This window comes from Staurois parvus, unplaced genomic scaffold, assembly GCF_062004578.1.
Source record: "Staurois parvus isolate SC_StPar_1 unplaced genomic scaffold, SC_StPar_1.0 ptg000277l, whole genome shotgun sequence".
Taxonomy (NCBI): Eukaryota; Metazoa; Chordata; class Amphibia; order Anura; family Ranidae; genus Staurois; species Staurois parvus.
Window position 1 is genome coordinate 621142 of NW_028318073.1, and position 13711 is coordinate 634852.

General features: G+C 43.2%; 1 protein-coding gene across 2 annotated transcripts in view; it reads left to right on the top strand.

Annotated features, from left to right (window-relative positions):
• Positions 1–11046, top strand: part of SLC30A6 (solute carrier family 30 member 6) — an 81728-nt gene extending 70682 nt beyond the window's left edge. For both annotated transcript variants that reach the window (XM_089681757.1, XM_089681758.1), the window contains one exon: positions 9900–11046. In XM_089681757.1, coding sequence (XP_089537883.1) covers positions 9900–10406 — 507 coding nt within the window. In that variant the 3' untranslated portion in view covers positions 10407–11046. The remainder of the gene's footprint in view (positions 1–9899) is intronic.
• The last annotated feature ends 2665 nt before the right edge of the window (positions 11047–13711 follow it).

The following is a 13711-nucleotide window of genomic DNA, read 5'->3' on the forward strand; positions in this document are numbered from 1 at the left end:
TCAGTGCCAGCTCTCAGTGCTCATCCATGCCACCTGCCAGTGCCCATCAGTGCCACATAAATGCCACATATCAGTGCCCATCTGAGCTGCCTTTCAGTGTCACCCATCAATGCCAGTCACTGCCACCTATCAGTGCTGCCAATCAGTGCCACCTATCAGTGTGCATCAGTGCCGCCTAACAGTGCAAGTCAGTGCCGCCTTTCAGTGCCCATCAGTGATGCCTGTCAATGCCCATCTGTGCCACCTATCAGTGTCTATCAGTGCAGCCTATCAGTGCCCATCACTGCAGCCTCAGCGCACATCAGTGAAGGAGAAAAATCACTTATTTACAAAATTTTATAACAAAAACTAGGAAAAAACTTTTTTTTTCAAACTTTTCAGTGGTTTTTGGTTTGTTTAAGAAAAAAGAAAAAATCCAGAGGTGATTAAATACCACCAAAATAAAGCTCTATCTGTCACAAAAAAAATGATAAAAATTTCATATGGGTAAAGTGTTGCATGACCACGTAATTGTCATTCAAAGTGTGACAGCGCTGAAAGCTGGAAATTGGCCTGGGCAAGAAGAGGGTATAAGTGCCCTGTAGGCTAGTGGTTAAATACCAAGTTTACAAGCATCTAGAATTTCCTTGTTTTCCATAGTAGGCCCTACCCTGCAACTAGTAGTTGTGATAATAGCTGTTTGCCAAACCCTGATGGTATGGTCCAAAGACATATCTAAACAACTTGAAGCCATCCCTACTCCTCATTCAGTTATGGAGTGTTTGCAGCGTATGCCCACTGCATTACACTTGTGTTGATGGGTTGGTAGACATTGTCATCTCATTTTCCAAATTTGTGTCTTGTCTTTAAATATATGGAAGACTGTCTGGCTCAAACACTAGCCTGCAGAACAACAATTTTAAAATATGATTACTTTGCATGCCTTTCAATGGAGAATGTATCTTTGGGATTTCCATCAACAAGTTTTATCAAAAAAGGTCACTGGTGGTAAAAGTACCTTTTCATCACCACAAATGAAATAATAGCCTCCAACATGTAATTTTCATTCAAACTCTGAAGTTCTTTTCATTTATCCCAGTCCTTTAAGTCCAGGCCAAAATCTGGGACCCAGTTCGGTCCTAAAGTCCTTCAGCCTGTGCATACATCCTCCTCACAATTTCAGGACACCCCCACTTTCCAAAATAGCCTATTACCCGCCTTTGTGGATATGTGGGCCAACAGTGTTTTCAATGCTATGGTAAAAGATGTGGTGTCCAGGTACTACAAGCTAGACTTTCAATCTCTGCCTCTGCCCCACATTCTGTTGTCAAATCTGCCAACTTCTCCGCAAAGACATCAGATCTCCATGTTTAAAAATGAATATAAGGATGTAGCGCTGTTCCTAAAGTCATTAAGTGGTACTGACACCTCACAGAAGTGTGTGTAAACCTGCAATACACTGTAGGATGGGTTCTGATCCCTAGATCACAAAAACCATGTTGTACTTCAGGATACTTTCCCCCTCCTAAATTAATCAGAATATAATATGGGTAAGATGTAGAAGAAGGTACTCCTAGGGAGTCCTACAGGGCACTCTAATGTGATGTGAGTGGACCAGGTGGGTAAGCGGAAACCAACAAAAAAATCAAAACAAAAACCTCCTCAACTAAGTGAAAAAGAATAAACAAATTTTTCTCCCTGTGGATGGTGCACCTGGATGCAATGCCAAGTACCCCTCCCCCAAGGGGAATACCATATATGAATGCAAATATACAATGTGCAGGGAATATAGAAATACAAATTGTGTGTGGTGCTATGGTGCACCTCCCCCCTTAAAAAGAGAGATGCTGTGAAACAATACCAATAACTGATAATATAAACAGTATACAATGGACCGTGCATCAATAATGATATAGGGATCAGAACCCATCCTACAGTGTATTGCAGGTTTACACACACTTCTGTGAGGTGTCCGTAACACTTACTTACTTAAGGAACAGCACTACACCCTTATATAAATTTTTACACATTCTAGTTAGAGAGTGATAGGTGTTAGCAGCAGTCCCTACTGTTGCACAGTACCATTTGTATACAGATCTGCATGTTGCCTTGATCAGACCCCTGAATCAAGGTGTCACTGCCATTGTTCCTCACGTTTTCAAGGTTTTTACTGAAACCTGTTCAATATTCCCAAAGCCAAAGGGGGCATCTTAAAGCACTTAATGTCTTCATTCGAGTACAAAAATTCTGCATGAGATCCAAGAGGTTGGTCATTCATCTGGGAGATTTTCTGGCCTTTGTTGACCTCATATTTGTTGTTATCATATTTCCAGTGCATCAAGGTTTCCTGTGCATCTGTGTGGGCACACAACACTACCACCACCCTTCATTTTGGTCTCTGTTCTGCACCATGAGTTTTAACCAAGGTTCTTGCTCTGTTGCTAACCTTGTAACAATCAAAGGACATCCCCATAGTGGGATAACTGGACAATCTCCTCTTGAGAGACAAGTCAGCACAGATTATGTCAGACGTTGTCAGCAGGACTGTTCAGACTTTGTGAAGATTTAGTTGGATCCTGAAGCTTTAGTCGGCACTGGAACTGACTCAACACTGAAATATGTTGATCTTCCTCAAGAAAAACTCCTAACTCTTTGCTCCTAGATTTGGTCTTTACAGTCCAGTAGCCATCCAAATCTCTTCTTTTGCCTGAGAATACTGAGTCTGATTGTAACCTACCGATTTTCTATGCTCTTCCTTTTTTGCATGTTTAGTTTATCGTTTAAATTTGTTTGAAATTTAAATTTAATCTACTAAGTAACTTTATTTATTGCAACTTGAACCACTTGAGTCCAAGGTGTTGCTTCAAAACAGCAGTGATTTATTCACAGCACAGTCCTATGGTCAGTGGCTCTTGCAGGTATATTGTACTTGGCTAACAGTTTTTATAGCGGTTTGAAGTTTTTATATACATGTGATTTTTGGATTCCAGTGGTGATCAGGTTCATCTGTTAAATGTCAAGCAATACCACAGCTGTGGTGTACATCAGTCGTCTTAGAGGAACATAATAATAGAGAAGCATAACAGATTCTATCTTAGACAGAACTTATTCAAGGTCCACATTCCAGGCATAGACCTTTGGCAAGCAACCAACCTCGGCCATCAGTGTTTGTATTTGGGGGGATGGTCCAGAACCTGTGTCTCAAGTGAAGGATACAGGATATGGACTTCTTGGCCTCTAGATTTAACAACAAATTGGACAGGTTTGTCTCAAGATGCAAGTATACCCAGGCTGAAACTGTGTATGCCCTGGTGGCTCCATGGTATCATTGCAATCTGCCATCCATCTTCTGTCCCAAGGTCCAGTTTACGTCCTTACTTTACAGTTGCTGGCTTTGATGGCTTAGTTGTTGAACCCCAGGTTCTAAGAATTATAGGGATCTTTATGAATTTATCATGCCCTCACACCTGAAGCTAGGAAGTTCACAATGTGTAAGGTATACCATCGCACATGGAAGACTTAAGCTTTGTACACACAGCTGAATAAAAAAAACCTGACAGATCACTGTACAAGTGGTGTTAGTACAGCGATCTCCCCCTGTGCTATTGTCTGCCCCCCCACCAGAACACACCGGTCAGTGCTCTCAGCCATTGTCTGAAAGCGCTGATCGGAAGCCAATCAGCAGACCTTTTTCAGTCATGCCCCTTTGACAGAAACCGGACCTTCATCTGGCTTCTGTTGGAAAGGCTGACGTACACACAGGTCGAATATTGCCTGGTTTCTGTGAACTGGCCGATACCACCTGATATTCGGCCCATGTGTACTTAGTTTAATTTTGCCTGATTCAAGGTAAGAAAATTTCATCCTAGGAAATACTCTGTGGGACAGAACCTTTCCACAGTCCAGACTAATTCAACATTTGGACTTGAATACCATCAAGGAACAAATTTCAGCACTCACAATTGTATGCAAAAGGCCTTTTGCTTTGTATTTTCTTTATTTTTGGCAACATCGCCAAAATACGCACGTTCCTAACCCCAGAAACTACTAAGCAGCTCATCCACTCCCTCATCATATCACGACTCGATTAGTGCAACTCCCTCCTCACTGGCCTGCCTCGCCACTGGCTATCCCCACTTCAGTCTATCCTGAATTCTGCGGCCAGACTCATCCACCTTACCAACCGCTCCGTTTCCGCCACCCCCCTCTGCCAGTCCTTCCACTGGCTTCCGATTGCCCAACGTATCAAATTCAAAATCCTAACACTGACATACAAAGCTGTCCATCATACTGCCCCAAACTACATCACCGACCTAATATCCAAATACCACCCAAAACGCACTCTCCGCTCCTTACAAGACCTCCTTCTCTCTAGTTCCCTGGTCTCTTCCTCCCATGCCCGCCTACAGGACTTCTCCAGGGCGTCACCCATCCTCTGGAACTCCCTACCCCAATCCATCAGACTATCACCTACTCTCCTCTCCTTTAGGAGCACCCTGAAAACTCACCTCTTCAGGAAAGCCTACCCCACCCCCTGCTAATTGCTGACCTCCTCCACTCTTCCTACCACCCCATCCCCCACAGCTTTTCCTCCTGTACCACTATCCCCTCCTTCCTAGATTGTAAGCTCCAAGGAGCAGGGCCCTCGAGCCCCTCGTATATCGCATTGTATTGTTATTGTACTGTCGCATGTATTGTCTCCCATTATATTGTACAGCACTGAGCGAACTGTTGGCGCTTTATAAATACTGTATAATAATAATAATTTACTCATCAAGACCTATGTACAATATGTACTGTACTCACATGAGTTCCCTTGGCTCTTAAAAGACCTCCTTTTGAACCTGTTAGAGATATCCCTTTGTCTAATCTACCTCTTAAAGTCGATTTCCTCCTTGCCATCACCTTTGCTAGATAAGGGTCTTTCCCAGAGCCTCTTTTCTTCCTAAGGTAGCTTCTTACTTTAAAAAGGACATTGATCTTCCATCTCTCTGTCCTCTTCTGGTTCATCCTAAAGAGAAATCCCTCCATTGAATGGATATTGTTAGAGCTGTTCCTGTCTACCTCTTGGCTAGCTATTCTGACAGATAAACGGACTCCTTTTTTTTTTTTTTCATCATTCCAGATGGTCTCCTTTGACTGATATTTCTTTCACTGACTTGATATTGGGAAATCCCCCTATTCCCCGGTTTTCTTTAGGTGGTTGCCTTTCCTCTCCATATGTGGTCTATAGGAGCTTCAGCACCCTCCTGCCTTGTTCAAATCTAAATTCCAGATTATTACTACTTCCAAGATATTTCTTAGGTTGGTACATCCCAATACTTGATTTGGATGCCTTCATTTTTCTGTGTGCCTGTTGCTGCTGTTTATCTGTAATGTTGCTCACCCCTTCATTATTGCTTAGGGATGTCCCATGGTCTATGAATTGATTCCTATGTCTCCCCTCACTTCTCTGTGATCTCTTTATTGCTTGCTAACAAAAATGAAGCCTCACGGAGAAGTCAGAGCTATATGGGTACACTAGTGGGCTGACTCAGGGAAGATTTGGTAGTGTCAGATGATAGTCTGAATCAAATTCTGTGTCCTGTACTGTACTCCAAGATACGGAATTTACAGGTACAGGTCAAAATTCCTATTTTTGTGCTCACTGTAAAATCCTTTTCTAGGAGTTCATAAAGGGACATAGATCCAATCCCTCTGTTTATGATCTACTCTTAATACTGCTTTTCTAAAATCTGGAGCTTCACAGGAGTGTGAGGAGTTATACTTGACCAGCCAAGGACAGCACCTAGAAAGTGTAGCTCCACCCTCAACTCTAGGAAACACCACAGCAGCTTTAAAATCTGCCTTCCACTATGTCCCCAGTTTTTTGTTTCCTCACACTTTCCATCACTTTTTGTGATGTGGTGAGCCCATCCTAGCACCTGGGAGGGAGGGGGGGGTGTTCCGGGGCCTTTTTTCTTCAGCTCAGAGGAGCAGTTGCCAGTTGGAGAGTTGGAGGTCCTTGCCCTTGCACTCAGAGGCTGTGGTCAGTAGTTGGATGGATGTTGGATCCCTGGAACTGGTGAGTGCCTGGCAGGGTGAGAGGCCAATGCTTTGGTGGCGGCCTCCAGCAGAGTACCTTATCCAGACTTCTGCTATTCACCTCAGGCCGTATGGGAGGGTAGTGATTCGGAGGAAGAGAGAGAGCGTCCTACTCTCCCTTTAGGATTTGGATGGGGGAGAAGAGAAGGTTACAAGATCATCCAGATATAAGTGGTCTGTAGAGGACATGGATGATCTGTTGACTGCAATTTATACCATGCTCGATATACAGGAGGAAAAGGTGCAATTGTCCATTCATGACAAGATGTATCAGGGCCTGGGCCAGGTCAAACACAGGGTTTTTCTAGTAAATCAAGTTTTGTCAGAGGCAGTGAAAAAGCAGTGGAAGGACCCAGAAAGGGGTCCTTTCTTACCAAATCCCTCAGAAGAAGATTCCCCTTTATAAGGATGAGGCCTTGGTTTGGAACAATAAGCCAAAGTTAGATGCAGACTTTTCACAGGTTTCTAGGTGCATACTTGGCATTTGAGGACATAGGCATCCTGAAGAATGCGATGGGTAAGAGGGCGGACTCTCTCCTTAAGAAAGCGTGGGATTCCTTTTTATCTAACCTCAAGCCAGCTATGGCATCCACAGTGGTTGCCAGAAACCTGGAGTGCTGGCTCAAGCCGTTGATGGAGCATGTGGAGGCAAGGAACTCTAGGAGAGAACTTTTGGAGTCCTCTGTTCTCTTGAAGGCAGTGAGATATATGGCGGATGCATTGGCAGAATTGATTAGTATGTCGGCCAGGTCCTCTGTATTAGTTAACTGGGCCAGAAGTGCCATCTGGGTCAAAACATGGTTGGGGGACACGACATCAAACATCAAATTGTGCGGAATCCCTTTCTCAAGAGACCTGGAGACTGTTTTTGAAAGGACGGCGGATAAGAAAAAAGCTTTCCCATCCAAAAAAGAAAAAACAGCCAGTCAGGAGGATTTTTTGTCCTTTTTCACAAGCCCAGAGAGAGAGGATCAGGGGCAGAAGAAAAATTGGAGCAATCAGAAAAATAAGGGGAAAGGGGGAGTGCTCTCCAGACCCCTATAACGGCCTGCTAAAACCCAATGACAGTTCTCTTCTGGTGGGGAGAAGACTTTGGTCCTTCTATCCGCAATGGGAAGAGACAACAAGAAGTTTTTTTTGTCAGGCGGTATCAATGATGTCTCTCTTAAAGGAACTGATGCAGCAGGAAGTCATTATCCAGGTTCCCAGGAAGCAAGAAAGTCTGTATTTCTATTCACACATTTTTTTGGTCAAGAAACCCTCCAGAAAATTCTGTTTGATTTTAAATCTAAAAATGCAGAACAAGTCCATTCAGTACAAACATTTTTGGATGGACACAATTTTTTCGGTAAGGAAGCTGTTGTCCCCAGAATGTTTCATGGCGACCATCGAACTCTGAGATGCTTATTTACACGTACCAATACCCCCATCATCTTTAAAGTTCTTCCACCTAGCGGTCAATCTGGGCATGTCCACTTGGCACCTACAGTTCAGATTACTTCCTTTCGGCCTGTCATCTTCTCCAAGAGTGTTCACCAAGGTGATGGCAGAAGCTTTTGAACCCCTAAGGCTAAAAGAGATTGCGGTGGTAACATATTTAGACTATCTGCTTCTGCTTGTGGAATCCGGGGCTCAGTTGCTGGCAAACCTTTAGATAGCTCAGGCCCATCTGAGAAATCTGGAATTGCCTGAAGAAATCCAACTTGACCCTGGCTCAGAGCTTAAGATTCTTTGGGTACACCAGAGACTTAATACAACAAAAGATCTTTCTCCCCGAGGAAAAGATAGAGAAAATTCAGGCATCCCTGAGTCAGATTCAATCCAATATGTCTGTCTCAATCTGGGGGGCTATGTCAGCACTTGGGTTACTCATCGCTTTCATTCTAGCAGTTCAGTGGGCCAGGTTGCACTCCTGTCCTCTGTAACTAGATATTCTCCAAAAGTAGGCATACCAGGAGCCTCAGGACAAACCCTTAAGGTAAAAAGAGCTTTGTGGTGGTGGCGGAACCCATCCAACCTTTCAAAGGGGCTGCCTTGTTCCTTCCCCATGGCAAGATGCTTAATGACGGATGCAAGTGCTTGGGGGTGGGAAACCCATCTCGAGTATCAGACATCTCAGGGCTCCTGGTCAAAAGCGGAGGCCAGAAGGTCATAAAACTGGAGTGAGTTAAAAGCCATCCAGCTGGGTCTCCTCTATTTTCAGGGAACAATCAGGGGTCAACACGTGCAGATCCTTTCGGACAATATAACAGTCGTGGCATACATATCAAGGCAAGAGGGCACAAGGATCAACTACCTGCCCTGTTCGCTGATGAATATGACAATGATTCTGTTATGTTTGCAAAGTTTTTGTGTTTTCTAGCATGTTGTGGGCTTCTTGGCAATAACTCAGGGCATGGTGGAAGAGGCGGATTTTAAAGCTGCTGCGGTGTTTCCTAGAACATTGAGGGTGGTGCTACGCTCTCTCCAGGTGCTGTTCTGAAAGGCTCTTAGAAATAACATCACTGATAAGTCTGAGATTTTTTGTTTTGCTAGTGTCCAATTCCTTTTAATGGTAACGATATAGGGTCTGAGATTAAAAATCCCATTTCAGTCTTTGCAGATGACACGAAGCTGTGCAGTGGAATAACATCCTTACAGGATGTCTTCAATTTACAAGCCGACCTCAATGCACTGTTTAATTGGACAACTATGTGGCAAATGAGGTTTAATGTTGATAAATGTAAGGTTATGCACTTGGGGCTAAGAATATGCATGCATCATACATACTAGGGGGAGTACAACTGGGGGAATCAATGGTGGAGAAGGATCTGGGCGTTCTGGTAGATCACAAGCTTAATAATGGCATGCAATGCCAAGCTGCGGTTTCTAAAGCGAGCAAAATCCTCTCTTGTATTAAAAGAGGTATAAACTCCAGAGAGAGAGATATCATATTACCCCTGTACAAATCATTAGTAAGACCTCATCTGGAATATGCAGTTCAGTTTTGGGCACCAATTCACAAAAAGAACATTGGGGAAAAGAGCAACTAAACTGATAAGAGACATGGAGGAGATCAGCTATGAGGAAAGATTAGAGGAACTGAATTTATTCTCTCTTGAGAAGAGGAGATTAAGGGGGATATGATCAACATGTATAAAATACATCAGTGGTTCATATAGTGTACTCGGTGTAGAGCTATTCACCATGAGGTCATCACAGAGGACAAGGGGGCACGCTTTACATCTGGAGGCAAAGAAAATTAATCTCCAAACACGGAAAGGTTTCTTTACAGTGAGAGCTGTGAAAATGTGGAATAGACTCCATCAAGAGTTGGTTTTGCCCAGCTTAGTGGATTGCTTCAAAAAAGGCCTGGATTGTTTCTTAGATACACAGAATATAACTGGATGCTAACATTTATTGGTAAAGTTGATCCAGGGAATATTTGATTGCCTCTCGGGGGATCAGGAAGGAATTTTTTTCCCAGCAGGAGCTAATGCTTTGCTGGGGGTTTTTTGCCTTCCTCTGGATCAACTATGGGTATAGTAGGATTATAACTTTTTTTTTTTTCTATGGTTGAACTGGATGGACTTTTGTCTTTTTTCAGCCAGATTAACTATATAACAGTATAACCCAATGTTTCTGAATTCTACTCATCCTGTGTCCCTTGATGACAAGAAAAGAATGTTACAAAATTCCTGTTTTATCTTTTTGTACAAATTTAAATTTGAAAATGCAAAACTTTACTGACAGCTCAGGGCAAAATAGGTAAGTGCTGATGGACTGAGGATTATTGAAAAATACCTTTTAACACTACATAATTATTAGTCATAATTTCTATAATTTTTGCATTTCAGGCAGGATCAGTTCATGTCAGGATTAGAAGGGATGCCAATGAGCAGATGGTACTCGCTCATGTCACAAACAGACTTAGCACTTTGATTTCAACTCTGACTGTTCAGATCTTTAAGGATGAATGGGCAAGACCTGTTTTGTCTTCTGGTGCCATGCCACCCAACATGTTGAACATTCCTGACCATCACATTATTCAGATGCCATCTTTGAAGACATCCAGTGATGAACTAAGTCCAATGACCTCCACACCATCCAAACCTAGCAGTCCACCTCCAGAATTTGCCTTCAATACACCAGGCAAAAACATCAACCCTGTCATTCTTTCAAATACACAAGCAAAGCCATATGGCCTTGGAATTTATGGATCTGCTCCATATGGTGGTACATTTAGCCAAGGATTTGGAGTGCCTGGGCTTGGCAGCACACAGGGTTTGCGAACTGGTTTCACCAATGTTGCCAACAGATATGGAACATACACTCCATCACAGTCATCCCAGTTCAAACAATGACAATTGTGTTTTGAGTTTCTCACCTATTTTTTTGGTGGCTCTACTTGTTTTGTGTTTGAGGACTATTTACACCATGATGCAAAGACTCTCTTCGGAGCTGTGAAAACCTAAAATTATCTTGTGCCTGTATACCACTGATACATTCCTTATATTTTCTTTGCTAGTTGTGTTAATAAGCGTTCTTGCGTTAATGCATTCTGATGGCCAGAATTCTGGCCAATAGAATGCATTAATGTCAGATGCGGGAATGCAAATGCAAAAACGCTGCTTTTTACTGTGTTTTTGATTCTGAAAACTCCTGCAGGGGAAAAAACATTTTAGAGCTTCACATTGTGCATGAGGCCTGGACAACAGAACACCTTCCTACTTCTTATCTCAGTTGCATAAATGAAAGGTGTTCTGCAGTACAGCAGGGAAAAGCTTTGGGCTTCAGTTCATGAAGAGACAGAGGTATTGGCTTAAACAAGAAATTAAAAGCAAAGTGGCTTTTCTGGATGAACAGGCATAAAACACAAGAAAATGCATTGCAGGAATGCACTGAATGTGTTTTTCTTTATTTTGCCCAGATGTATGCTGTAAAAGTCTAACAAACAGGTGGAAGGCATTACATTTTGTTTTTTAATAAACCATGTGGCAGCTTTTTATTTGTTATTGTCCCTATCTATTTAAAATGGATAGGCAAACTTTCAGAGGTTGAGATCTAACCAGACAACATGAAGGATATCAAAGATCCCTGGAGGTGGGGGGGGGAAATGCATCCTTTAAAGAAAGAAAAACTATTAAGCCCCCAATAAAAAGACCACGTGTAGTCACAGTAGTGTCTTCTCTCCTCATTCATACCTTACAACCCCCCCAACACGCACACAGTAGTGCCCTCTGCCCCTCCCTATCAGCTTTGCAGCTTTGTGGATATCCATATACATAACCATATGTGCAGTGTTGGCAGAGCTACCTGGGGTCACCTCTGGTTTCAGTGACCCACCATATGGTACTGTGTGGCAAGTAGGTGGCACATTTTTACTTATGCGCATATCACTAAAGGAGGACAGGTGGCAGACTGTAAGCTGCTGGTTGTGTGCTGCAGTTTGTAATCTCCACCAGGAGCTGTTAGGTTTGGTTCCCACAGGCTCCCAGGATTTCCCAAGTAAGGCTGGCTACCCTCTAACTCCCAGGACAGTGGGTGCAAGAGAAGTATGTGTGCACTGAGGAGAGGGGACAGACTACTGCTCCACGTGGAGGAGAAGCTGCAGAGCTGGAGGTTGAAACCACCTGTATGTGCCTGTGTGCAGTCAGTGCCAGAACTCAGAGGCTGAGAGCGGCTGTTACACTGCACAGCTGCACTGTCTCTGTACTGACCTTCTGGGGATAGAGCAGTGGCTGGGGTAAAAGAAGAAACTCTGGGGTATACAGTACATTGCACCGCAAGGAGCCTCCGTAAACCTCATACTCTCACAGCACCATCTAGGGCACACCCCCATACCAGCTTAGCAAGCTTAGTAATTAGACTGCTCGCCATCCTAACAACCAATCACCTACTGGATAATTTGAAAGGTTAACCGAGAGAGCTCCTGCCCTTCTTCCAGTACTGTGCTGCCTCCCTGTTCTCTGCTCTGCAGTGAAGATGAGAGCGGAGGGAGGCAGTGCGAGAGGATTGGCAAAGCATGAACATGTTCGTGATCTGCCCGTGGTCGACAGGTAGATCGTGATCAACAGGTTGCCGACCCTCAATTTAAAGTAATTTGTGACACACTCAGTCACCCTTGATTCCCCTTAATGCATAACTGTAAATGCAGGGACATACCTTAACCTCCCTAGCAGTAATCCCGAGTGTGCCTCGGGGTTAATTTTCAGTACCAAAAGTGGTAACCGCAAGCCACACTCGGAATTACACTGTAGTGTAATTTACCTTGTCCTGCGATCCCCCGATGTCCTACCTCTGTGTCCTCCGGCCGATGCCGGCATTAGTCTTCCAGGTTCCCTTCCCTGCAAGTGTCGTGACGCAGGGGGGCGGAACCAGCAGGAGATTCAAAAAAGTAAAAATATGAAATACAATACATTGTAATCTGTTAGGATTACATTACTGTATCAAACCATTTCACCTCAGTTTTGTCCCTAGTGCTTTGTCCAGTGCCCTGCCTGCACTTTTACTGGTCTTTCTGCCTGGAAACTTGAAAACGTCCATGGCATCCACAAAGCGTCCCTTTAGGTCAAAAGCAGTTTTAGACCAGCTAGAAAACAGCGAGAGTGAATTAGAATCACTTGCAGAATTGCACGATAGTGATTCGTGGGGAAATTCGCCATCAGACACTGAAAGTGATGACCGCAACAATTCTGCAACTGAGCTCAGTGATGTGCGAACTTGGTGCTCTATTTCACATTGCAGTGTTTTTGGTTTGATTACATTGAATTAAATGTATTATTATATTAGTATTTTTTTATAATTAGTTATTATATTATAATTTATGATTTCGTGTTTCAAACGTTATCATACCCGGGATGTTTACTAGACTCTTGTTTGGGCAGATTTAAGTGAGTTATTCCTAAGAATTACAGGCATACAATATAAAACAAATTTCCATGCAAAACAATGTAATGCTTTGACATTTAAAAATATTTGCATAATCAGACCTCCAGGGAGGTTAAATATTCAAGATTGAAGTTTACACTTCCCTGCCTGCTCAGGGTAGACACAGTGGAGTTGATTTACTAAAACTGGAGAGTGCAAAATCTGGTGCAGCTCTACACAGAAACCAATCCGTTTTTTTCTGTTAAACCTTAATTAAACAAACTGAAATTAGAAGCTGATTGGCTGCCATGCAGATCTGCACCAGATTTTCCACTCTCCAGTTTTAGTAAATCAACCCCAGTGTTTCTCTCCAGCGATAGACCCCACTGCTTTAAAATCTTGCGCATGAGCACAAGTTGCATGTGTGAAGCTCAGGACAGAGACACTCATTCAAGGCCTGCAGCATACACTGAATCTTGGGATACCGAAAGCAGAGACATTTTGTGAGTCCTGGAAGATCAGGAAACGTAAACTCCGTCTTCCACTGCACTTTCTGCATGGCTGACTATTTGCTGTATTGACATTTGTGCTGTAGAGAGTGGGGGTTTGGAATCAGGGTGCATGTACCCTTGGAAAACTTACTGGGTTCCTATAAAGTTTTACATGTCAGCACACCTGCACTGTCACCTGTTAGTGCAAGAAAACATAACCTGTTTAGTTGTGCTTTTGCAATTGAGCTGAGAAACCCATGTGTTAGCACTGACATATCCAATGATCTCTTTCACGAAAAAGCTTTGGA